Raw genomic sequence first — 26,659 nt, forward strand, 5'->3', positions numbered from 1 at the left:
TTGTGAAGCTCACAAATGATATGGGACTCAACACCCTAAAAGGATTTAGCACATGGGTAAGTTGGCACTTATGTAGAAATTGAAGCTTAAATGTAGCATATGTAAATATCACCATTTTTAAAAGCTTTATTAGGCTTTTTTTTTTTTTTCTTTTATTGAGCCGCTCACATATTCACCACGAGCCATAAAGCATAATCAATGAATGCTCAAAACAATAAATATAATTATGCATTTGTAAGACTACTTATTTATTTATGTCATTATTATTGACAAGTCATCAACAAATTATTATTATCAAACACGAATTTTGGGGCATTTTTAGCAAGAAACATTACAAATTAAAATTCAAGATAATCCAGATCCTCAATTTCAACAAGTTTACAGTCAAACTGGTCGACTCGACAGTATGAACATGCATATAACCAATTTGGTTCAATTCAAGTTCAATCAAGCCCAAATCGAATCATTAAAACGTTTTTGAAAGCTTCGGATTATTAATTAATGGTCAAATGAACTCTAAATTTGTATTCTCATTATCAAGTCAAGCGTCTCGAAGAGAGAAATCAAAGGAGCTTAAGTTCCCTTAATTCATAGATTATTAAGGTCCTCACATCATTAAAAAAACCTCTATGATCAAGGGGGATCAATATGAGTCATTCGCTGAGGTGTTTGGGGAAGTTATTTCCCAAATGACCAATATGCCCCTCATTTAAAGACTATAAATAGACCCCATCTCTTCAACTGAGGGAGGAGCAGAAGTAAAATTCCAGAGTTGTTTTGAACTGAAGGCTCGACGATAGCTTCTGACATATGTAGTCGTCGACCACCATTGTCCACAGCTTGTTGGCTGCCCCTAATCTCAGTCGTGGGCCACATTTGCTTGTAACTTCATGGCCAAAATACGGTCGAAGCGTATAACACTATTTCGAAGATCTGATGATAGCTTCAAGGACTTTTTCTTGACTCATTAAGTGTTCAGTAAATTGTATATGAAAATGTTTTGTGACCGGTGTAAAACTGGAACACTATTCTCCCAGTTGTGACAAAAAAAAATATATCGTTGTACATACACACTTATAGTGAATTATTTAGACCGAACTAGACCCCATAACTTTTTAATTTTTTGGGGTTTTTCATTTAAAAAATATTGATAACTTTTATTATTAAATTATAATTATTTTTGTGAGTGGTGGATTACCGTGCAACACAAAAACCTTAAATAATCATTCTACTAATGGAGTAAATTTTACTCCACACAATAATTCCGCTTATCCTGTGAATTTTACATGCTAGGTTTTAGCCTTTGTTTGGCACTGAGTTTTAAATGTACAATTTTTAAAATTTAAATTATTCCATTGAAAATAAAATAAAGTTAAAAAAAAAAAAATAAAAAATTTTAAATATATAAATTAAATTAACTTTTAATATAAAATCGTTTAATAATAATATTTTTCAGATAATATTGCGTGGAAATAATCCTTACCTGTATTACGGCTGAGGGCTTCCATTCTATCGCAAGGTAACCGATTCAGAGAAGCGGAATATGTTTTCAGCTCCATCTCCTTCCCTCTCCTGCTCACGCCATTACCATCATCTCCTTCAAATCTGCGCTGTTCCTTCCTCTCTCGCCCTAATTCCTGGTCCTGTGCGTTGGCGATCTTACCCAGCAGTCACAGCGCGCGCCAAATTCGAGAAATTTGACGCCGATAATGCTCAGCCGCCACCACCCGCCACTCCGGCGGAGGCCGAACTGCAGCAGGAGCTGGAGGAAGACAGGTTCACCCGAAACCCTAATTCGATTTATTAAACTTTTGCCAACCTCTCACCTCTGGTTGTTAAACAAGAGAAGAAAAAATTTGGATTAGTGACTTGCCATCAGATTTGGAAGGAGCGATCAGGCAGTCGAGCCAAGCTAGTGCTGCATTCGTTAATTCGGGAGGAATGAGAGGAATGGTAAGCTATTTTTTTTCTAATGAAATAAAGCTCTGTTTTGGGTGCTGCTAGTTGCGGGGTAAACGAAAGGCTATTTAAATATGCAAGCTGAGCATTAGTAATTTCATAATTTTTTGCGTACTATGATATTCATGGCTATGGATTTGAAAGATTAAATTTTTTGACTTTATACGATGATCCGACACAAATAGATGAATGAGGAGTTTGGATACGACATCATATATATATAACGGGTGAAAAGCTCAAAAGGTGAAAAAAGGGTATTCAAATTAGTTGAAATGATACATTATGAACGAGAGATTACAAAAGTCTGCTTTTTTATTAATCGGAGAAGATGGGACTACGAAGTTGGGAGTAGTTTGTTGGCTTCCTGTGGCTAGTGGAAATACTGGAGGGTTATCATGACGATTGGCTGACTGTTGAGCGAACGATGGGTGAGAAATGACGGCCGGATGATGACTGTCAGTAGTTAGATGTTGGGTGACACAGTTAAGCAGTGATAATTGGGTGATTATTATAACAAAATTGGTAGCAGAAAGAAAAATAGGCATCTTTAGAAAGTTATGAGGATATTAATTTTTCAAATCAAAGTTTCAAAAGATACTGGAGAAGATATCCAAACCTTCACATATCTCATGAATAGAACATCCTTAAATGATTGCTTTTTAAAAGTTCTCCGAACCATTTTACATAATTTTTTCGAAGCACTTCCTAAAATTTTTTATTGTCATATATTCAAATTCATAAATAATATAAGCATAAATTTGATCATAAATCACTGAATTGTGTTTCATAGGGCAATCATTCTATCATCAATGTATAATGATTAACATTTGAATAACAAAAAATTCATCACTTTAAAATAAGTCACTTTTAATTAAAAATAGTGTTTATTTACTCAAAATTATCTTCAAATGGAGAACAACCACATAGAAGAGAAGTATGACAATCTTAATTTTTTCTTTCTTTTGAATATAACCCATCCAAAATCTCTAATAAGCTCAAGACTTGGAACCATGATTAATTAATTCCCATAACACTTATCAATCCATCACTACACCGTACCTTATAATCTAGTGTATATCAATCAAGATTTATTGAAATCGGGCAGAATTAAGAGTTGGTAGCTCTTGGCAATCGACAGGATTATGGGATTGATTATGAAGAGATATTTCCAACTGTGGCTAAGATGACAACTGTCCGGCTTGTTCTATCTATTGCTACTTCTAAAGGCTAGTCCTTATAACAGATGAATGTTAAGAATACTTTTTTGCATGAGGATCTTAAGGAAGATATCTATATGATTCCTCCTCCGTGCTTGTTTTCTACACCTCACATGATGTTTGTAAACTCAAATGGTCACTATACGGTTTGAGACAGGTTTCACTGGACTGGTTTGAAAAGTTTTGCAATACTTTTCTTAGTTTCTCTTTTATTCAATGTCAGTATGATTCTTCATTATTTCTTTGTATGACTAATAAGAGAATTGCTCTGTTATTAATCTATGTTGATGATATTGTCATCACAGGATCTGATACTCAGTTGATGTCTCAGTTATAGAAGTGCCTTCAGGGTTCTTTTCATATGAAGAATTTGGGTCTTTAATCAATTTCTTAGGTCTTGAGGTTCACTCTTCTCCCACTAACATTTTTTTTCACCAACCTTACTATACTAAGGAACTCATTGCTTTGGCTGGGCTCTAAGAGAGTCATCCTGTTGATACTCCTTTAGAAGTGAATGTTAAATATCAACAGAATGATTGTGCAATACTTTTCTTAGTTTCTCTTTTATTCAATGTTAGTATGATTCTTCATTATTTCTTTGTATAACTAATAAGGGAATTGCTCTGTTATTAATCTATGTTGATGATATTGTCATCACAGGATCTGATACTCAGTTGATGTCTCAGTTATAGAAGTGTCTTCAGGGTTCTTTTCATATGAAGAATTTGGGTCTTTAATTAATTTCTTAGGTCTTGAGGTTCACTCTTCTCCCACTAACATTTTTTTTCACCAACCTTACTATACTAAGGAACTCATTGCTTTGGCTGGGCTCTAAGAGAGTCATCCTGTTGATACTCCTTTAGAAGTGAATGTTAAATATCAACAGAATGATTGTGCAATACTTTTCTTAGTTTCTCTTTTATTCAATGTTAGTATGATTCTTCATTATTTCTTTGTATAACTAATAAGAGAATTGCTCTGTTATTAATCTATGTTGATGATATTGTCATCACAGGATCTGATACTCAGTTATAGAAGTGTCTTCAGGGTTCTTTTCATATGAAGAATTTGAGTCTTTAATCAATTTCTTAGGTCTTGAGGTTCACTCTTCTCCCACTAACATTTTTTTTCACCAACCTTACTATACTAAGGAACTCATTGCTTTGGCTGGGCTATAAGAGAGTCATCCTGTTGATACTCCTTTAGAAGTGAATGTTAAATATCAACGGAATGATTGTGACTTTCTTTCTGATCTATCTCTGTATCGACAACTTGTTGGGAGTCTCAATTATCTAACCATCACACGTTCTGATATTTCATTTGCTATGCAACAAGTTACTCAATTTATGCAGACACCTACACATCTTCATTTAGCTGCAGTTCAACGTATTATTCAAGTATTTGAAAGGTACTTATTATTGTAACATGTTTTTTTTTCTGCAGAGTCTTCTATTTGCTTAACAACATATAGTGATGTTGATTGGGTTGACTATTCTGATACACGTCGATCTATTACTGGTTGGTGCATGTTTCTTGGCAGTGTCATCAGTTCCTTGTTGATAAATTAATGTTTCTTGATCAACCAACATCAATTTGAGGGGGATATCAATCAAGATTAATTGTAATCAGGCAGAATTAAGAGTTTCCTTGTTTAAATTGTTGAATTAAATTTTGTATATTAATTGTACATATTCTTTCCTTATAGTTGAGTGGTTAGATTAGGAATATGTATTATTACAAACTATTATTTATTATTAGGATACCTAAAATAGATTGTAGAGACCATTATTTTTTGGAATGAAAGCAAAGGAAAAATGCATTCAACCCATTTGCTCAAAACATTGACAGTGCACATCATTCTAAAAATTTTCTTACTCAAAATCTTTCTTATAAATATTAGTGATACTGGAAGAGAAAGCCCAATCCATAAAAGAAATACATATATTTTTATTGAATTTGAAATCAGTTACAATGACTCTTCAAAACATGAAATAAATAACAAACAAACACAAAGACAAAAGCCAACACATCGAAAGTGTATCCTAAGGGCGGTGGAGGTTGGTCTAGTGGATTCAGAGGCTTGCGGACAACAAGTGTGAATGCGGGAGAGGGGCTGATAGGGTTTGGATGGTGAACTGGAGGAGGTAGGTAGCCGTTTAAGGTGGCGGGAAGGTTTGTTGGGCAATTGGGAGGTAGGTTGGAAGGTGGGGCAACAAGCTGGGAAGGTGGGACAGTAGTGGGGATCATCATTTTTTGAGGGTGTGCAGCGGGCGGGGAAGCGCTGGCAGTGATGGGATAGGCCTGTGCAACAAGGTAGACTGTTGGAAGTAGGTCGGCTGAGTGCTAAGAGGAACTATGGGCAGGTGGACAACAAGTTTGGGTTGTTCAGGAAGGGAAACTGAGTGTTGGGATGAAGTATGAGGGAATGAAGCCTTGTTGGGAGAAAGTTGACAGCATGTTGGAGGGAGGACAACAACCGGTGGTTGTTGGGGAAGAGGTGCGGTGGCCTACTGTAGGGCTGGGATGCGATGGACAACAACAGGAAGGGTGAAATGGCAGATAAATATCTCATCGATGTCGAGCTACAGCCGGAGAACCACTCGGACCCATGGAGACGATCACCACCTCGGACGAGGTACAGCCGGAGCATTACTTTGACGTTCAATACAGCCCTCAAAGCGGAAAATACCAATGATAAAATCCGATTTTAGATATCAAAAACATGACCCCTAACTCTAAGTACATCACCTTCTATTTATAAAGTGATTTGACCATTTTTAGGAAGGATTTTAGATTTTAGAAAGACTTTCAAAATATTAAAGGAGAATAGAAAGAATTTTAAATTTTTGGAAAGGCTTTTAAAATTAGAAAGAAGAATAAAAAGAGATTTCATACTTTAGGAAAGGCTTTTAAAATAAGCAAGGAGAATAACTAGAGAATTGAAATTTTGGGAAAGTTTTAAAATAAGGAAGGAGAATAAAATTAGAATTTTAGGTTTTAGGAAATGATTTAAAATAGGAAAGCGTTTAGAAAGGAATGGTGAGGTGGAGAGAAAGAAAATGTGAGGGAGGAATGGAAGGAAGATAAGAAAAGGAGGAGAAAGGAAGGAAAAATGGGAGGTGGCAAAGGAAGAAGGGGGAGGAGGCAAAGGAAGAAGGGGAAGGAGGCCCCCCTCCCTTGAGGACCGGCCAATCCTCCCCCGAGCCCCGCATCCATTAGCTTCAGCAACGATAAAATAATATAAACCTTATTTGAGATATCATAATATAAGAGTCAATATGATGAGGGGAGGGCAGAGATGAATGCCTTGAAAAAAATCACACTTGAATAGTTGTTGAGCTATCAAAATGGAAAAAAATATTGTTAGATGCAAGTGAATGTTCTCATTAAAATATGAAGTAGATAAAATCTTGGAATGCTATAAAACAATTTTAATAAAAAAATGATTATACTTAATCCTATAGTATTGTCTACCAATAAACAATTGCTCCATTGGCTAAAATGAATATAATTTGCATTTTAATTTCTTTGGATGTTAAACTTAAATGGTCCATGTAATAATATGATGTGAAAAATATCTTTTTATATTGGGATGTTGAAGAAGTTTATATAAATCTTTCATAAGGATTTAATATCTTTTTCATATAAAACAAAGCGTCCTGGTTAAACAATGCACAATATGATCTTAAACAATTTTCAAGGGCTTGAGTTGATAGATTTGTGTATGAAATGGGATATAAACAAAGCCACTAAGAATATATACATTCCACTGGTGGAAAAATTTCAATTCATATACGTATTTTGATGATATAATTGTTACAAATAATGATATTGATGGAAATATCCTCGTCGGAAGAATATTCACCATAGAATTTAAAATTAACCCAACAAACTTAAATATTTTGTGTATAAAAGTAGTCCGGTTAGAAAAAAAAATTATCTATTAACATAATAATGTTATGGATCTTTAGAGGAACAAAAAACTATTAATTTTATGCACTCTAAAAATCAGATTATAAATCGAACACAGATGAAGAAGGAAGATAAGTTGACATTGGACAATATAAAAAGTTAGTTAGAAGATTAATCAATCGCGTATTAATCTTGATATCACTTGTGTTGTAAATCTTATGAATCAATTTATGCACAGATTGAAGGAATCTCATCTTTAAGTTGCTCATAGAGTTCTTGGACGTCTAAATTCAAATTTTGGATAAGAGATTCTCTATATAAAGTATGAAACAATACAAGTTAAAGGCTATATTGATACCGACTATGCAATATTATTAGAGGATAGGAGATTTACTTCAAGATATTGCATGCTATTGGGAGAAAATTTGATAAAGTGAAGAAGAAAGAAGGAACCTAGAGCCTCAAGTTATGTGGTGATTTTGGATTTAAGATAATCATCAATGTATCTATGAACTCTTCTGGTTTAAAAGTACACTAGAAGATTTAAAAATCAAATGAAAGAATTTATGATGTTATATTGTGATAATAAATATGTCATTAGCATTGCTCATAATTCAACACAACATGATAGAACAAAACATATGGAGATAGATAGTCATTTAATTAAGGAGAAATTTGAATGTGGGTTAATTTGCATTTCACATGTTCTAATAGGAAGTTAATCGACATATTTACTAGAAGTTTTTGCAGCCCTGTATTAAAAAATATCTTAAGCAAAATTTGAATCGTAGAATTTTACCATCTGGTTATAGGGAGAAGGTTAAAAGAGTTAGGATTGCTAAATAATGAATGAAAGGAGCCGCAAATCCATGTGCTAGATAAGGAAAATGTATGCCAAAGATCTATTTGCTTAATATGAAAAAGAAGTGCCACACATGCATATAAGCATGGAAAGGGGAGTGGTACAGATTACTCCGTTCTCCCACCGGCCAAGGTATATATATTTTGTAATTAGCAATTTTTAATTATTTTTTAGGTAGTTAAATTTATAAATATCTATTTGGGGAATAAATAAAGTAAGCTTTCTAGTCACTCTTTTATGTAAATCTATATGTGCCCAAATATATAAAATTCTTAATTTTGTTTATTTGCAAACAGATTATATTTAGTTTTTTCATAACCATGCATTTAAAGATAAAGAGGAACTAGTCACTAGAGATTTAAAGCAAGGTCTAGATTGGCCATACTTTGGAATCCACGATAAAGATTCAGATTTGGGAGAACATCAACTGGCAAGAAAAAAATACAAGCATCCCCAATAAGCATAAAAGCCAAATTGAGCAGTAAAGGAATCATCTTCTTTTTAAGATACTGCAAGAGTGTAAACTTATGTATTTTTGTGAGTGAAAAGTTTTCATATTTCCATCACAGTTCATTTTTGAAAGACCATCTTCTTCTCTTCTTCTTAAATTTATAGGAAAAGTATTTTATTTGATCGTTCTCTTTATATTTCTTACCTATACTTATATAATTAGTATTCAATTTTGTATGATCAAGTTAAAACTTCAATCAAATTTTCTGCAGTGACAATTTTGGGTGATATCATTGTGCATGCACAACACGAATGAAGTGCACATGCTTGAGTTGTTTCATTGCTTGATGGAAGCTATTTAAATGGTTTGACATCAGACCCTTCTGGGAAATAAAATATTTATATCTCTTAAAGTTTGTCAATGTTGTTGAAATATTAAGGGACTTGGTTCATAATTGTGCTGAATGGCTTTTGTTTACTATCTATTTTCTTCTTGTGTTTTGGTCTTTTTGTAAATTCATACTGAAAAGCATGCACCACTCACCTGTTTGGGAAAATAATAAGCTCAAACACAACAGTTATGCTTTAAACCTGTTGTTTTGTTTTTCTTTACTTATTCTATTCAGTTCACATTATTTTTATGTATTTTCAGGTTGAGCTATTAATCCCTCAATTGCAATTGCTTGATGCTGAGGGTGCTCAAGGTGAACTGTGGGAATTATCAAGAATTTTTTTAGAGACACTAATAAAAGAGACAGGGAGTCAGGTTGGAAGTCTATTCTTAATGCCTTGTAGGTCTATAATGAGGTTTCTGATTCCTTCTTTCTGTTTTAATTATTTATAGATTTGTTTCAAATATTGGCTGTGACTAGAAAAAAGTAACTAGAAAGTGAAAGTGACTCTCACTCTCTTATCCAAATGACTATCTATCTCCATATGTTTTGTTCTATCATGTTGTGTTGAATTATGAGCAATGCTAATGGCATATTTATTATCACAATATATCATCATAAATTCTTCAATTTGATTTTTAAATCTTCTAGTATACTTTTAAACCAGACGAGGTCATAGATACACTGATGATTATCTTAAATCCAAAATCACCAGATAGCTTGAGGCTCTAGGTTCCTTCTTTCTTCTTCACGTTATCAAATTTTCTCCCAATAGCATGCAATATCTTCAAGTAAATCTCCTATCCTCTAATAATCTTGCATGGTCGGTAGCAATATAGCCTTTAATTTGTAGTGTTTCATACTTTATATAGAGAATCTCTTATCCAATGTTCATTCCCAAATTGGTTATCTATACACAGAACTATTTAAAAAAGTAATTGGGATTTAATGATTATAAATAATTTAAATACTAAACTTTCAGTTAGAATTCCTATTTCGGCTTGTAGAAAGGAGCAATCCTTCTCATTCCATTTCTCATATTAATTGTATGAATCCAAGATATTTTCTCTTATTTAGCACATGAATTCGTGGCTCGTTTCATTTCTTGTTTAGCAATTCTAAGGCTGCTAATTCAGTCAGCCCTTAGATACTTTTCAAAGCCTCTAAGATAAAACTGATTGGTAGAGATTGACTATTGGAAGTTTGCTTGAGAAACTTTTTAATGTATATTTGTGAAAGTCCTTTAGTGAAGAAGTTGGGTAGTACTTTCTATTAGAATAGAAGTGCAAATTTACAAGCTTTCTAGTTTCTCTGTCATGAAAACCTCATCCACTATCACTGATTTGGTTTGATCAATTTTTTGGTCATGTTAGTTGATTTGGTTTTTGGTTTTTGAAGAAAAATTTTTGAGGAAAAACAGTCTAGTTTCATCGTCTTTCATGCCTATTACTGATTTTTTATATTGACGAGCTTCGTGATTTTGTTTGTGTGCTTAAATCACTGTTTTATCGAATTGTCAGAAAGTGAGAGCCATATTTCCGGATGCTGGTGCAGCTGCTCTTCTGAAATATCAGTGGGGAGATGCAAATTTTGATTTTGCGAGGTTGGGTTATTTTCTTCTTTTTTATTTAAAATCAATCATTTTAGTTCTTTATTTGTAGAATAATTCAATTCATTTGGCTCAATGTTTTTTTTTTTGTTTCCTTATTCCACCACTATCGATAGGCTTAAATACAAAAAGAGTGTTTATACATCAAAACAATGTGATTACTTCATTTTATAGCGAGCATTGAATTTGTAGTTGATTCATTGTCCTTAACCATATCAACTATGCACTTTTTTTTGTGTAATTTTAGATTTATTCCAAATTTGTTGTCCTTATTTTTCTGCTCTTTAACCGTTTCTCTCTTCCTGTTTGACAGTCATAATTCCAACAATATTTCTATATTCTGTTACAGCTTAAGTGACCGGAGGCCTGTAGAAGAAGAAGATGAGGTTGTAGTTATGCTAGTTCCGGATTATCAGATGCTAGAATATGTGGAACGTATAGCATCTCAGTTATCAGATGATCCAGTATGTGATTCGATTGAAATCACCGGTACAAATATGGTTTCTTTTTGTTTAATTCCTATTGTGTTTAGCTAATGATGCATTTATCCTGTAAGATTAGTAAAATGATTAAAGTATTTTTCCTTTAACATCTGTGCTTGTAGAGGATATGTCCTTCAATAATACCTAGATGTATAATTTATGCTTGATCAACTATTTAATTTTGCAACCCATTGGCGTAAGCATAGTCAACTGGAATTAAATATGTTGATCTTGATGGAATAAATCCTAAAATGGTCCCCCATTTATTCAAATGTGGTCAATTTAGTCCCAGAATTTTGCAATGCTTCAATTTGGTTCTTGTCCTTCGACCGTAAAAAATTGATCATATTTTAATCTTGGAGGGACCAATTAGGATCAATTTTCAATACTTTAGGGACTAAATTGGAGCACTGCAAAACTCTAAATGTAAATTGGCCACATCCAAATGGTCGAGGGATCATTTTAGAATTTAACCATCACCTTCTTACGACAAAAATTCTCCAAGATTCATCCATGCTTCAGTTTTGTTAGATCAATTGTTCAATTAAAAAAACGATAACATATCCATGATCAACTAGCATTAATATGTCCATCCTAATAGAGCACTTCTCCAAAATTTGTTCTTCAAATTTTTGCTCATTTCTTAAGTTGTTTTCCTTCGTTTCTTAATTTCAGAATAATGCACTTCTAATTGTGGTATTGGTTCACATATTATAAGAATGAAAAGAAAGTCTGGATGGAATTTTATTTTTTATAGACAATTGCAAGTTACGTTCGTAATATTCGTTAAAAGCTGTTACCATTGCTAGTTTGGCAAATAAATTTAAAATTTTGAAATTAAATGGTGAAGTACTAGCAACACTACTGTCAATTAAGGCTTTTCTTTATATTTTTTCCAAAAAAAAAAGGAGTACGATATGGTGGATCTTATATGATGCCACATGGGAAATTCAACAAAGTATATAATTTATTTGTGAAAACTTCTTCCTTGAGAATTGCAATTTGTTACGAGAAAGCTAAAAAGTTTGTAAAGAGAGTACCGGGCATGATAAGAGCTATATCTTTTGAATAAAATGAAATCTAAAAATCTTGAGATCTTGATCAAGTTTGATGCATTAGAAGTGATGGTAAAAAGATCTTTGTTCAAATGAAGTGAAGAAGGAAATGGTTATTTGTGAAATTATTAAATGAGAGTTTTAAGAAAGAATTTTTTTGAAAGATTATAATGAGAATTTTTTTGAAAGATTATAATGAGTATGACATTGGATATATTATGGATTGAGAACAAGGTGAATATTAATTATGAAGAAATATATAAAGGTAAATATTTTGGTCTGTTTGATTGGAGCATTATTTGTGGTAATAAAACTAGGCTGGTTAACTGATGCCTGATGAAATTATGCTGGATAACTGATTGTGGAGATGCTTAAAAAGTATATTCAAAGTGTAATATCTTGGTTTACATATTTTGAAATTGCATGGAGCTGCTTGTTGAGACCTTTGTCAATTAAGTTAAAAGCTTGAACGATAAAGATTATTTTTAAATGATAATGGGATCATGATTGATAGAAAAAATATTATCATATGATATGTGGTGTAGTGAAGGGTTAGAAATGGAAGTTCTTGAATTCTCGTATTTTGCAATGGTTGCAAGAGGCAGGAGAAGAGGTGGAAAAGTGGAGCATAAAAAATAGGGGAATGAAAACAATGCAATAGGAGACAGGGGAGATGACTGCTTGGAGGATTGAATGACGAAGGAGAAGGAGATTGTTTAGAGGGTAGCTGAAGTCAAGTGAATATGAAAATGAGTGAGGGGTGAAAATCAATGACAAAGGTAGGAGCATGAAATGAGCAAGTATCATAGAAGAGGAGCAGGCGAGGAAGAGTGAAGATGGCAGAGAGGCGAGTGAGGAAGGTGAGTGACTATGATCTTGTAAGAGATAGTTTACTCAATATTTGAGATTGGTGCTATAACTTATATAAGAACTAGAACTCGTGCTATTATTGGCAATGCAAAAACTGTACTTCTAAGGATACTTGTTGGAAATTTTGGAGGCTTAAAAGTGATCTATATGGTATTATATCTTCAAAATCGAAAGCTAGACTAATTTTTATGTCATGCAACATATAAATATAACATATGCAGTTGGCTCAAGCTTTTCAAGTATTATGTATGGACTTGAGGCTTGGGCATAGTTTTTGAAGGATATTACACATTTGAGTTCAAATATTATTACTAACAAAATTGGTTTGTCTTGGATTTGGTCTTAAGAAAAGCGTGGCCTTCTTTACATGCAATAAGTGAAATGAGGATCTTAGAAATTTTTTTTCTTTAGAGTTTTAAATCTTAGAATTTTAGTGTGAATATTATATTTGATGAAGGGTGGCACATACTTTTTAATGATATGCTTAAGCAGTTTGTAGTATGGGTCGAATCAGTGGCATAAAATGAACCAATTGGAAATAAATTTAATTTTGCAATTTTATTTTGGTAAGGAGCATGTTTATCTACAGACTTTGGTTTATAAGGAGTTAGTTGTGACAATTTATCAATTGGCTTGATAGAAAAGACTTTATTGACCTTTCCTTATATTTTTTTAGGCTTCTTATTATTATTTCATAATAGATACTATGGGTGCGAGCACTAGAAGATGTAGTTGGAGATAACTTTTGAGTGGTTAAGGAAATGTTTGAAGTAGACAGTTGTTTCTTGTATTTTTCAATAAATAAGGCTCTAATGAATGGTATCTTCAAGGGTTTGGTCTAGTATTTCAACCTCATTTTAAACATTGATTTCAACTATGAACTTATTAGTTATTTGCCTGTCATTATCAACACAGTTTGTTTTAACTATATAGTCATCAAAAGTGTTGAATTAATTAGTGACTCACAGATTATCTTGGCTTAAAGTTAGCAATTTTCATTGTAATTTATTAAACATTTTATGAAGACGGCCTATATGTTTTATGAAGAGTTCTTTTTTTGTGGTCTTATGACATTTCCATGAATTATTTGGAATGTTAATTCTATGCTTATCGAGTTGTGCTGAAATGTTTTGCTTTTTACATATTATTTTGCATGCACATGTGTGCATTAAACATTGTATGTTTTATTTTAAATATTTTTTTTAATGTTTATTGATGCATGTAGATTCTGCTTCTTAGACACATGGGACATGGCATGATTTTTAAATTTATTTTCTAGATATTAGATTAAATATTCCTTTATTTTATATATTTTTCTATAGCGCATCTTCATTCATATGTGTGCATAATTGGGTAGACAAGTTCTTAAATTGTTCCTTTAAAGCTATGCTTAGATGGCAATGTGTTTTAGATGTACTATTTGCGATTTATCAAAAACCAAGACATAGTACAGGGCATTCATATACAAATAAATTAAAATGCTTAAGATTTAATAATTTAATCTATTTATGCTTAATTACTAAAAAGTGGCCTTTCTTAGATTTAATTTGTTATTATTGGTTTGATAGCCAAGGCCTCTCATCATGTGGAATCCACGGCTTGTTAGTGAAGATGTTGGAATTGGGTTCAATGCTCGCAAATTACGCAGAAAGTTTTTAAGGTGAGATCATTAATTAGCCACTATTTTGAAAATAATATCTTCATTTTTTTGTTGAAATTTATGGTTGGAAAAGAAAGGAGCTTATGAATTTTCTTTCTCCTTGAGGTATGTTTTCTAAGTCTTCTATAGTTGATGCATTTTTAATTTAGTTAATTCTTCATCTATGTTGAGCTTTGAAATCCACATGAGCTTTGGAAATAATATCTTCATAATATCTTCATTTCTAATTTAGTTAATTCTTTTTCCTTAAGCTTTGAAATCCACATGAGCGATTATTGAACTTAGGTCATAGAATTTTCTTGTAAGTGATGTTGGGTGAGGTTTGAGCTCAAACATAGATTCTCGGGTGACGCTTTAGATTTGTGTTTGATTATATGGATTTGTTTGAGGTTTCTTCATACATCTTGAAGTGCTCCAATGGTTGAGATTCAAAATTACAATCATTTTGTTTTATCTTTGTTGCACGGAGATTGTAGTACAAATGTTGATGCTAATGTCTGGATGATCGATTAATTAGTTATGTATTTTTCAAGCTGTATCAATTGCCTCCTTTTTTGGATTTCTTATAAAGACTTCAAAATTACATCTTTATGACGGATCATTTTATAAGTCTTAGACAGGGCTTTGTCACAATATTCTCAATTGACACCTACCTCTTGGATAACAACATGAAAATCTTCTCGGAGTTGCAGATTAATATATTAAGACTTGGCTATTTGGACGATAAGATTCTATTGATAATAATTACAATGTCATATTGACTTGTTCTTGCCTGTGGGATGTTTGTTCCAAATTTAAAACAGAGATATTTTTTTATTCTTGCATAAATCATGTTAAGTAGGCTAACTTATATTTTCAAAGTTGCATGTGTAAGCTAAGGTTGAGTAATTTGGGCTCTTTTTCCAAGTCCATAGTATGAAAGTGGTTCATTAGTTTACGGGCGAATCCATGATCTAGGCCCATGTTATTTATGGGTTGAGTAATTTTTGGGACTAAATCTTGAGCAGCATGTCTAACATTATCAATGGTGGGACCCATAAATCATTGTCAACAGTAGACCCACATATTGATAGTGAATACAACTTGTTGGTGAACATCATTTGTGGGACCTAACTTATGCAAGTGTTTGCGAAGCACTCACCTGAGAGGAAGATGTGGGTTAGAATGCTATTTTGCTAGCAACACATTTGATTTCTGCTTAAGGTAGCCAATTGATGCCTACTATTTGGAGATCATTACTAAGGATCGGCTAGAGGAGAGCACTGACTTGCCATGCCTTCTAAGGCTTATTTGTAGGGGCTATTAATATTTAAATGAAACATGCTCTTTCTCTTCCCTTCCCATACTCTAATGCTCATTGCCATTTTTGCTTTTCATTTTATTTTCTTTATGTGTGCGTAAATAATTTGTATGGTGGGATTTCATTCTTTTCAAAGGCGTTACTATGCGTAAAGAAGCAAATTAAGGTTCTAATCTTGTACTCTTGTGGATTTGCCTTTAAACATGAGGATGATCTCATTTTATTGCCCAAACATGAGGATGATCTCATTTGCTGAGCAGGCAACGACCGAAGAAATAAATAGCGACACAGGAGAGAATGAAAACGTTAGAGATGAGTATTAGCTTCCACTCTACGAGAGAAAGATGTTCATATGATTCAAGCTGAGCTCACGAGGAGACTCCAACAAGATTAAAATTGATTGTCCTAGGAAGGCAGCGAGTCCAAGAAACCAATATCAGAAAGGGGGCAGCCCTTGTTGAGAGAGTAGCTGGATGTCCTGATTTATAGTTGATCTCCTGGTGGCGACCACTGAGGGTGGTCTAGCATGCCATAGATTTCATTACAGGACCGGTTCCTCCAAACAGACTCATTTATTAGATACGCCCAATCGAGTACGAGTGGGAGAAGCAAGTTACATATTTAATGGCTCGGGGCTTAGCAAGTGAAAATACCCTTCTATCTGCGGTTTCAACTTTGGTTTTGCTAAAGAATGATGTATATTTATTCTATTAGGACATGTTTTGGAATGAAAAATATTTTTTAGAGTTACCTGGGATAGACGTGAGCATAGAATTTATTGTGGGGCTCCCACACCCGCAACCATTATGATAGTGGTGGATCACAAACACATACGAGTTGATGTAGGGATCAAATCCTCTTTGAATAAGTCATTGTGCAAAGACATAACAGTAAAATCAAGCCTTAACAAAGATGGTACAGTTTGATGTAAAGATCAAATCCTCCTTGGATTGATTTGAGTGCGGTTGAAGTTTAATGAATGAAAGGGTTGGCGATCGAGTCATTGTGCAAGGACGTGGGCTGATATAGAGATTGAATCTTCCTTGGATTAATTGATTCACCACACAAAAATTTATGAATAGGTTCTATGAAGGAAGATTTTCATGCCATGGTCTTTCATAGAGTTGCTGCTTTGTACAGTTTGTTTTGGTTTCAGTATAACATTGGGCCATTTTGTGACTTCATATCAGTAGCATTTATTTTTGTTAGTTTTTAACCTTGTGTAAGAGAGATATGCAAACTCTCAAGTAGCGGTGTAAATGAGTTGAGTTGAGCTTGAGCTAGCTTCTGCTTATGCTTGATTAACTAATTGAGTCTACGAGATTGATCTAGCTTATATTTTTATAAAAGAGGAAAAATAATATTAATCAAAGCTAGTATTATTATAAAATGTTAAATAGTACTAGTAATTAGGAGATAAAGAATAAGAAAAAACTTAATATAAAATGTAAAATATCATTTATGATCATTTTCAATAATTTAAAAATAAAATTTTGAGTTTTAATATATATTTGGGTATTTTTTATATTAATTATTTTTTATACGAGCCAACTCACAAGCTAATGAGTTGAATCGCGTTGGTGTAAGCTTACCTAGTTACTCATCGAGCTCAGTTCAGGGATCATTTATCGAGCACGAGTTTGCTTGGCTCAGTTACACCTTACTCCCAAGTGCTCAAATATTGCATTTTGGCTGAGGTAATATTGGTTGATGTAATCCTTAGAAGATGATATTTAAGCACAAAAGATAAACGGTAACAAAAAACATAAGATTGAAAAGGTGAAGGTGGTGACATGAAGGAGTCAAATATGCAATACAAGCACTTCAATAAAACCGAAACCAACTTTTTGTGATACGATTGATCTTTCATGAGCGTCAAGAACTTAGTTTCTAACTATAAGTACTACTTTGTGCTATTTGGATGTAGAATGGAAAAAAAAAAGGAGCTAGCCAAATTTGTACCAGTAGCTAAGCTGATTCTATAGGCTACTTTTTTGAGAAAGCCAAGCATAATTTTGCAAAGCATTTGGCTCACATTTCTTGAATTATCTTTCCTCATATGCCTTTTTTTTTTAGTTCAATTACATGTATAGCACTCAAAACATTGCTATACCTTGTTTCATCCATTTTCCAAATTCTCACTAAAATATGAAAATTCATGATAAAAGCCCATCCTGTATTTTTTATTTTTATCAAATTCTCAATGATTTGGTGGTGGCTCGCTTAAATGCATTGGTTTGATTTTGCAGATAAAAAAAATCATCTAGATGCTAGGTTTGTAAATAGCAATGTTTCGATTGATGTGCATGTAATTATCCCTTCTTTTTATTGTGCTAGTCAATAGTTTGCTACGAAGCTCTCTGCCCCAACAAAGTTTTACGACCATTAACCGCTTTTTGCTCAATTCGTGCAGCACATTTACAGTCGTTTATTCTATGAGGCCTTTGCCTTCTGGAGCAGTCTTTAGATGCTACCCAGGGTGAGTTATAGCTAACCACTTTTATGCTCACTGAAGGAACTAATGAACAATGAAATTAATTAGTTCTGTGAATTATTTTGCAGACTTTGGAAAGTATTTTATGATGATGTAAACAGACCAAACAGATATCTATTAGCAAAAGAGCAACCAAGCCGTCCCGATGCGACCGACATTGAGGTAAGCCGGCACGAGTTCTAGATTCTTTTTATATAGATACCACACAATTCTTACACCGAAAGTTTGATATTTTCATTTATCACACCTTGGTGTCATAAACCGATGCATGAAAATATGTATTTCGTTTTTAAAATGATAGTGATGGTGTTTTTGATGTGATGTTATAGCTTTTAGTTATATGCATGTAATATTGACTGTTTAGTTGTTGGATATGTAAATGCTTATGAATTGTGGGGCATGCATGTAAATGCCCCCATAATATTAAGCACCTTCTTCGTTCATATACTTACAAAACATGCATGCACCAAACTTTGGATTTGCTGTCCTGCATAAACAGGCATAATCTTAAGATAAATTTGCAAAATTTATTATTATTTTTTAAAAAAATTTATGCTTCACATGCAGCAAATCTTTGGAGCAATTTCTAACAAAGTAGAGGATTCATCTTCTTTATTGGGGAAGGCCAGGGGCATGTTCACTTCACTGAACAGATTCATGAAAGCCATCTCTAGGTGATTTGAATTGATGAAGTCCCAATGTAAAACATTTCATCACTCCCTCCCTCTCTCTCTCTCTCTCTCTCTTATCTTCTCATCTTCAAACCAGTGAAAAAAGGAAAGAAAAAGAGTTCAGGACTTCATTAATTTCTAGACTACTGTTAATTTACTTTATTGTCTCCAAACTCATGCAAGCACCTTAAAAAATTGCAAATAATAAAATTTATTTTTTTTAATGATATTTACACATATCATGAAATAAACATTCAAATGCTTTATACTGGGTGCAATTATATTTCTACAAACATACTGGAATTCTTGCATGTGTGACCTGCAGTGCATATTATTAAATTCAAATGTCCCCATTTTAAGTAATTGAATTTAAGCATATGGGAATGCTGCGTGGACCAAGATATAAAATAAAATTTAATTGCCCTGCTTTGAAAAGCACAATTTAAATTGGAGCTCACCTGCTCGGACCAGTGTCTAATTGCTCATTTATACGGCATTGTTGGATCACTATAAAATATTAGTACCTGATAATATTACACATTTCAAAAATCTAAAAAAAAATTTCTTTCTTTTTCATGTGCTTTATATGTTTCATACACAATTTGAAGTGCCTAACGAAATACATATTTCAGGAAAATTTGAGTCAAGTCTTCTTCTTCTTCTTCTTCTTATGAGTATGAATTGTATGATGTTCCCTCGCCGCTTTTCATGCCTTTGTAATTCTTCTCGCTTCGAGTTTCTAAAGTTTGAATCTTGTTCCTAATTGAGTGAAGTTCCTTGATTGCAACATCAATTCTCATGCGCTCCCTTGGTGATTCCCTGGAGCACAAGATGCCAATCTTGAGTATTTCAATCAAGCATTCCTGTCTTCTTAATCTTTCATCAACAGTCTCTCCTCCTTCCTCTCCGACTTGCAGAATTGGATCTGTGATGTCAATCACGTTCTCCGGCAATGCATTCTGAACAAACATGTGGAGGCTCATCCCATCCTGGAAGGACTCATCTGTTGGACTCTTGGCTGTAATCATTTCGAGCAGAAGTATCCCGTAGCTGTAGACATCTCCATGAGTAGATATTTGGTTGGTGATGCCATACTCTGCGATATACATGGAACAAAATATATCAGAAAACTGCAACCTTTGTGCTGATAGCCTTGATTTGAAATGTTTGCTTTGCATGCATGGATGCTGGTATTTTGTTGAGCAGTTTGATTAGTGCTGCTTTTGAAAGGAAAACTATAGATTTTATAATAATCAAATTATGAAAGAAGGGTTACTATGAATTGTAGTTTTATGATGCTCTGCATGAAATGCCAATATATATTGTTAATTTGTAATTAATATGATCTCTTATATATAAAGAACAATTTATTAATTAAAATTGGTTCAATTGAACGGGTGAGCAAATGAGAGTAGAGATACAAAGATCGAGAGAATGAAAGGAAGGGAGAGTGGGTCATTGACTAGAAAAGAGAGCTCGAGGTTTAAAGGTTCAACCGAGGTTAAACTAACGGTTGAATTGGATAACATAGTAAATATTAAAATAAATTATATATACTTTTAACATTATTTTTTTAATAAGAAATTTTACTCGCGATGTTTTGCTAAATTTAGATTGGAGATGAAGTAGTTTATATATTTAATTTGAAATAAAGATAAAGTAAATGAGATTAATATATTTGATTAATACAAATATATTATTTAGTAATGAGATCAACTTTCAGTAACAAAAAATATGCATGGTTAAGTGAAAGTAATCATATCTTATAAGAAATTTTTTATGATTATAGTCATGGAACTAAAAGAGCTTAGCTTAAATATCAAGGGGCAAGCCTAATTTTTTAAGGTTCAGATGAGTAATTATGTTTCTATCTTATAGTAATTATAGTCATTCTGTCAAGTTTATACATTATTGGATAGTTTGATATAATTTCTTATATATATATATATATATATATATGATAATGTTAATATTGTAATTTGCCATTAAAAAATGATTTAATGAACATTTGATATCTTACACCTAAACTTTCATATTTACACACGCAAAATTTAAAAAATTTAATATTAAAAGTAGCACTACTATCATTTTTATAAAAAGTGAAATATAAAACATCAAAGTGCTATGTATGTAAATATGAAAGTTTATGATGAGTGCTGTGTAAATTTCCCTATATCAAAAGATATGTTATTATATGATGAGTTATTTTTAAGTTCAAGTCACTGAGTGATAAATGTTCTTATCAATTCTTAAATTGGATGCAAAGGTTTATAAATATAAACATGAAAATACTTACCAGGAGCAATATATCCAATTGTTCCTTTTATTCCAACTGACATGGATGAATTCTGAGCTAGCCTGCTTGTTGTTGCAGAAAGAAACCTGGCCAATCCAAAGTCTCCCACATGTGCAGTCATGTCATCATCAAGAAGAACATTGCTGGGCTTCAGATCACAGTGTATAATCGGTCTCCCTACATGGTTGTGAAGATAATCCAGTGCTGAAGCGACATCAATGGCTATGTTTAATCTCTGAATGAGACTCAGACTCTGCTCCTTGTTCTGATAATTTTCTTTAGGGTGGAGCCAATTCTCTAGGCTTCCATTAGGCATGTACTCAAAAACCAGAGCTTTGAAATCATTTCCTTTATAATCAATGCTGGAGCAGGAACTAAGTATCTTTATAAGATTTCGATGCCTGATACTCCTCAAAGCATTGCATTCTGCTGCAAAACTCTTCAATGCACCATGTTGTTCAAGCTTCAGTACTTTAATGGCGACAACCAGCTTCTGCTCACCTAAGTCTACAATACCCTTGTACACTGCACCGAAAGTTCCCGCACCAATCAGTTTTTCTGATGAAAATCCATCTGTTGCTTTGAGGAGATCGGAGAAGGAAACTTTTGGTTGCAGGTCTTTCATGGAATCTGAAGCAGGTGTCTTTTTTCTTCTGTTGTGTAGCCAGTACCAAAAGGCAAGTAAACACACTGATACGAACAAAACAAGAACTGAGATTGAAACGGACAGAATCAATTTGAGTCGTGGATGGTGATGGCTTTCAATCTTGTTTTGTAAAGTGCAAGATGAAAGGTTTAACTTTGGATTTCCTCCACATAGTCTATCATTCCCATTTAGTGAGACACCGCTTGCATTTCTGAAAATCCCTTTTCTTGGAACCTCACCATCAAAATCATTGAAAGAAAGATTCAAATACTGTAGAAAACTGAAGTCCTCTAAGAATTCCGGGATGAGGCCAGACAATCTGTTTTCTGAAACATCTAGCACCTGTATACCTTTCAAGTTTTTCATGCTTTGGGGGATTTCCCCTTCAAATTTGTTGCTTTCCATATGAAGAATTTCCAAGACCTCACACTTTCCGATGGTTCTGGGAATCTCGCCTGACAGATTGTTTGAACCAACATGAAACTCTCCCAGATTTTTCAATCTTCCGACCTCTGCTGGCAAGAATCCAGTAAGCAAGTTATGGGACAGATCCAAGGATTTAGAAAGAGATTCAATGCTTAAAATCTCTTTTGGTATGGTCCCTGTAAACCTATTTCTCGAAAGGTCCAGTATTTCCAGATTTTGACATTCCCCAAGGCTTTCAGGTATGCTTCCTTCCAAAGCATTGCCTTTCATGTACAATTTTATTAGTCTGGTTAAGTTCCCCAAAGAACCTGGAATTGAACCGGAGAGCTTGTTATTGGATAGGTCTAATGTCTGCAAGTTCTGAATCTGACTAATCGTGGCAGGAATGTTGCCTTCGAGATGGTTTTCATCAACGGTCAGAAATACAAGCCTAGCAAGGTTTCCAATTTCTTCAGGCAAGCTTCCTGATATCTGATTTCCTCCTAAAGTTAACCAGCTTAGGCTTGCAGAGAGGTTGGCTATAGATTGAGGCAAGGTTCCTCCAAACTTATTTCTCTCTACTTGCAGAACTTGCAGTTGGCTGCAGTTCTGCAAGGATGCCATGAAGCTCCATCCATGATCATCCATGGCTTCCAATTCATTGTGATCCAAGGCCAGCCAGTTTAGAATCTGCAACTTGCCCAAGTTTGCAGGGATCTTCCCTGTAAAACTGTTTCCTGAGAGCTCAATGTCTTCAAGCATGGTCGCATTTGCTAAAGATGATGGGATGGGTCCAGTAAGTTTGTTATAGTACATCGTAAGCGCTCGTAGACGAGGAAGATAATTTCCCAAGTCTTGAGGAAGACCGCCGGCGAACTGGTTGTCCGAAAGACCGATGCTTTCGATGCTTGAGATATTGAAGAGAGAGGGAGGAATTGTCCCTGAGAGCTGATTATGAGAGATGACCAGTTCTGTGAAGGAAGACGAGGATCCAAGAGAGTGTGGGATGCTGCCTGAGAAGTGGTTTGCGGTCAATGCGAGGGTGGCGAGCATTGAGAGACCAGCAAGTGATGAAGGTATGGAACCAGAGAAAGAATTCAATGTGACATCAAAATAGGTGAGGGAGGAGAGGTTCCCGAGTGAATTTGGTAGCTCCCCTGTGAGATTGTTGTTGGATATATCAAAATATTGAAGTGAGGAAATGTTGCCAATGGAGGAAGAAAGGCTTCCTATAAGACTATTTTTGTTCAGATAAAGAAAGACTAGTGAAGAAAGTTTTGTCAGAGATGAAGGAACGGCACCAGTGATCATATTCTGGGACAAATCCAGTGCAAAGAAATTGGTGATATTCCCAAGCGAAGGGGGAATGGTACCAGTGAGATTATTGCTTCCCACATCAAGGTAGAGGAGATTTGGGAGTGTGCTGTAAGTTGAAGGAATGTTGCCTGTAAAAAAGTTGTTTTTTACAGTAATGATCTTAAGATTAAGGCAGTTAGAGAGATTGGATGGAAGCTCTCCTTGGAGCTTGTTGCTCCGCAAGTTGATGACTTGGAGCTGGGGACAATGAGATAAAGTGCTCGGTATTTCGCCCGTAAGAAAATTCGCACTCAAGTTAAGGAAACGGAGACGGCGGAGGCGGCCGAGCTCCGGCGGGATTTGTCCATAAAGACGGTTGTTCGGCAGGTTTAGGCTTTGGAGGAAGGTGAGGTTGGAGATGGAGGGAGGTAGGGTTCCGGTGATGTTGAAGGCATCGAGATTGAGTTCGGTGACCTTCGAAGAATGCCTGAGGCTGCACTTAACCCCTCGCCAGTTGCAGTAGTTTGTGGAAGAATGATTCCATGAGGACAGAGCTTGATGTGGATCTTGAGAAATGGAGGTCTTGAAGGAGAGAAGAGCAAGCATGTCATTGGCTTGGCAAGTGAGGGGGAGGAGGCAGGAAAGGAGCAGGTGGAAGAGAATTGCTTGCTTGTGTTGTGTGTACATTGAGGAATTGTTGCAGAATGAGAGGGATAAAGTTTTTTGATGAGTTATTTGGTCTGTATCTTTTACTTATATGTTCAGGTCTTTCATTGTAATACTTTGACAAATGGGTTGTATTTTTGGTATTATGTTAGTTGACTTCAGTTGAGTCTAGTTCTTGCAGCAATGTTTGAATTTTCTGGAGAATATATGTACTCTGAAATTTAACTTTTTGACTTTATATACATGTGATTGGAAATGCATTGACTTGACTTGACGCAGATTATAAAGTAGGGGTGTAAACGAGTCGAATACGAGTTGAGTGAACACAAGCCTCGTTTATATTTCAAGTTCAAAAAGTGTGTTCGTGTTCGGCTCGTTTGCTAGCGAGTCGAACACGAGTTGTTCTCGAACAAATAGTCGTTTTGACAACCCTAATCACGTAGTCATAAGATGTTAAGGATTGGGGCAAGATAAATTAGGACAAGATTTAAAAATTATTGTGTATATTAAAAGATCATTTGAATCTAATTTAATAATTAGAGCAATATTTAAAAATTATTATGTATATTGAAAGATCATTTGAATCTAATTTAATAATTTTTATTATCTTTTCTTAATAAATACTTTTTAATTAATTATAAATCTTTGTAACCGGTAGTAAATTAAAGTTTTTAAGAATGCTACTCATCATTTTGACTCATATATATATAATTGATGAGTAGTATTTCGAGCCAAAAATGAGTGTTCGATATATAATTGATGAGTAGTATTTTGAGCCAAAATGAGTCGGACACGAACGAACAAATTTTTGTTCATGTTCGGCTCATTAACTTACTGAATGAACCGAACACGAGTTGTTCGCGAACAATGAGCCGTTTTGACAGCCCTATTATAAAGTAATTGAGAGCTACATAAAATTTATCATTCTCTATGGACTTTTCTTGCAAATTGACAAAACTTTTGTGCTTATGTATAAACTATGATCTTTCACTGAATGAGCAGACAACAATTACATTACAATGCAGTGGGCCATCTATTTTGGCATCACATAATGCATGAAAGAAACTTTTTTTTTTTTTTGTAAACAAACTATTTCTACAAAGCATTATTGAGCTTTAATTGTTAAATCTAAATCTATCTGTTGCCAAGATCAAGTTCCTACAAAAACTAAATAGATATGAAATAAGAAAAAGGATGCATGAAGAGAAAACTCTAAGACTTCTTATTTTCAACAATACCTTCTATATTATATTTTGTATTTATGAAAAATGAAAAGATTGCATGGTGAGTTTTAATGAATGATTGTCATAAAATGAATATATGTAACATGTAAATATCAATTACATTGCTTGCATATGGTGGTTTTCAAATGGGAAACAAGTATAGGTGAAGTCACTTGTCTTATTTACCCTCGTTGATCAAGTTCATCCTTTTTAAATTAATTTTGGTGAGCTGTTATAACAAGTTTGAAAATTTGGGGCTACTCGGCCATTTATAGCATAAATGGTAAAGTGAGATATTAATATCATACCATTGTATGGAGATTTAATACACACACAAATAAAAGAAGAGTTAAAAGACGAGACACCACATTGTAATATGAAAAATCTACAAAGAAAAGAAATTACGAGATCCGGCTCCAATGAAATTATTCTACTAGCATATGTTATAGGTTACAAAAGACTTCTTTTCTTATACTTCAAGGAGGCCTTAATGCATTATAATAGATATGAATTATGTAAAATGAGCTCCATAATTTAATCCGAAGAACATTGAAGCCTCTACAATTATCATCTAGTGATCACTTAAGGAATGCTCGGTCATTCTTCTTTAAGAAAAAGAGGTACAAATCAATAATTTTAGTTTTAGTTTGGTGCAAATGACATGATTTCACTATTTTAATGATTTTGTATGTACGCCATTATTAGGGATGACGAGTGATGAAAGAAATGGTTGTTGATGCTGGTGTTAACTTGCGATGAAGGCTAAATTATCATAGTTAAGTGATGATGTTCATGGGCTATAAACGAGTGACTGCTTTTGAATGATTGAAGCACGATGATAAAGATTAAACATTTGTAGTTGGTCGATGAACTTCAAGGGATCATAGTTTGGTGATAGAGGTCAAGAAATTACAAACGAGCGACTTTTGTCAAGCTACCATAATTAGGCATAAAAAGCTGGGCACTTGTAATATAACAACAAAAGTTGCAGACATAAGATCTTTGCCAAGCAACCATAGCTAGGTGCCAAGAGTTTGATAGTTGTAGTTGGACAATGGAGGTTGTAAATTATAGACGGGCGACATTCTGGCATTAATGATCGAATGATAAAGGTTCGACAATGAAAGTTTAGAGGCAGCAGTCTAAAGATGAGGGATAGATTGTAGCAATATGACAATAGTGATAGAACAATGA

At 34.0% G+C, this 26,659-nt stretch overlaps 2 protein-coding genes across 4 annotated transcripts; one reads left to right on the forward strand and one right to left on the reverse strand.

The window, feature by feature from the left end:
* Positions 1–1,487: 1,487 nt before the first annotated feature.
* On the forward strand, positions 1,488–21,358 carry LOC110027800. Of its 3 annotated transcripts, none has more exons than XM_020729372.1 (10): positions 1,488–1,776; positions 1,866–1,953; positions 9,053–9,166; positions 10,313–10,395; positions 10,751–10,865; positions 14,377–14,468; positions 18,182–18,247; positions 18,331–18,424; positions 18,830–18,962; positions 21,308–21,358. In XM_020729372.1, exons 1-9 carry the CDS (start codon positions 1,544–1,546, stop codon positions 18,938–18,940), a joined length of 996 nt encoding a protein of 331 aa, XP_020585031.1. In that variant the 5' UTR covers positions 1,488–1,543; the 3' UTR covers positions 18,941–18,962; positions 21,308–21,358. The 3 variants fall into 3 exon arrangements, with proteins under 3 accessions (XP_020585031.1, XP_020585030.1, XP_020585029.1); XM_020729371.1 differs by lacking the exon at positions 21,308–21,358 and adding an exon at positions 19,566–19,641; XM_020729370.1 differs by lacking the exon at positions 21,308–21,358 and having other exon boundaries at positions 18,830–19,153.
* LOC110027799 (receptor kinase-like protein Xa21) lies at positions 19,573–24,415 on the reverse strand. The gene is made up of 2 exons (XM_020729368.1): positions 21,230–24,415; positions 19,573–20,029 (listed from the first exon to the last, which is right to left on the reverse strand). Exons 1-2 carry the CDS (start codon positions 24,261–24,263, stop codon positions 19,602–19,604), a joined length of 3,462 nt encoding a protein of 1,153 aa, XP_020585027.1. The 5' UTR covers positions 24,264–24,415; the 3' UTR covers positions 19,573–19,601.
* Between the last annotated feature and the right edge of the window lie 2,244 nt (positions 24,416–26,659).

This window comes from Phalaenopsis equestris, unplaced genomic scaffold (assembly GCF_001263595.1).
Source record: "Phalaenopsis equestris unplaced genomic scaffold, ASM126359v1 Scaffold000450, whole genome shotgun sequence".
Classification (NCBI taxonomy): domain Eukaryota; kingdom Viridiplantae; phylum Streptophyta; class Magnoliopsida; order Asparagales; family Orchidaceae; genus Phalaenopsis; species Phalaenopsis equestris.

Coding starts and splice junctions, on each gene's coding strand:
- LOC110027800 (XM_020729372.1), top strand. CDS start 1,544: ATGTTTTCAGCTCCATCTCCTTCCCTCTCCTGCTCACGCCATTACCAT. Junction 1,954..9,052: donor CGGGAGGAATGAGAGGAATG/GTAAGCTATTTT, acceptor ATGTATTTTCAG/GTTGAGCTATTAATCCCTCA. Junction 9,167..10,312: donor TAAAAGAGACAGGGAGTCAG/GTTGGAAGTCTA, acceptor TCGAATTGTCAG/AAAGTGAGAGCCATATTTCC.
- LOC110027799 (XM_020729368.1), bottom strand. CDS start 24,263: ATGTACACACAACACAAGCAAGCAATTCTCTTCCACCTGCTCCTTTCC. Junction 20,030..21,229: donor AATTGGATATATTGCTCCTG/GTAAGTATTTTC, acceptor TGTATATCGCAG/AGTATGGCATCACCAACCAA.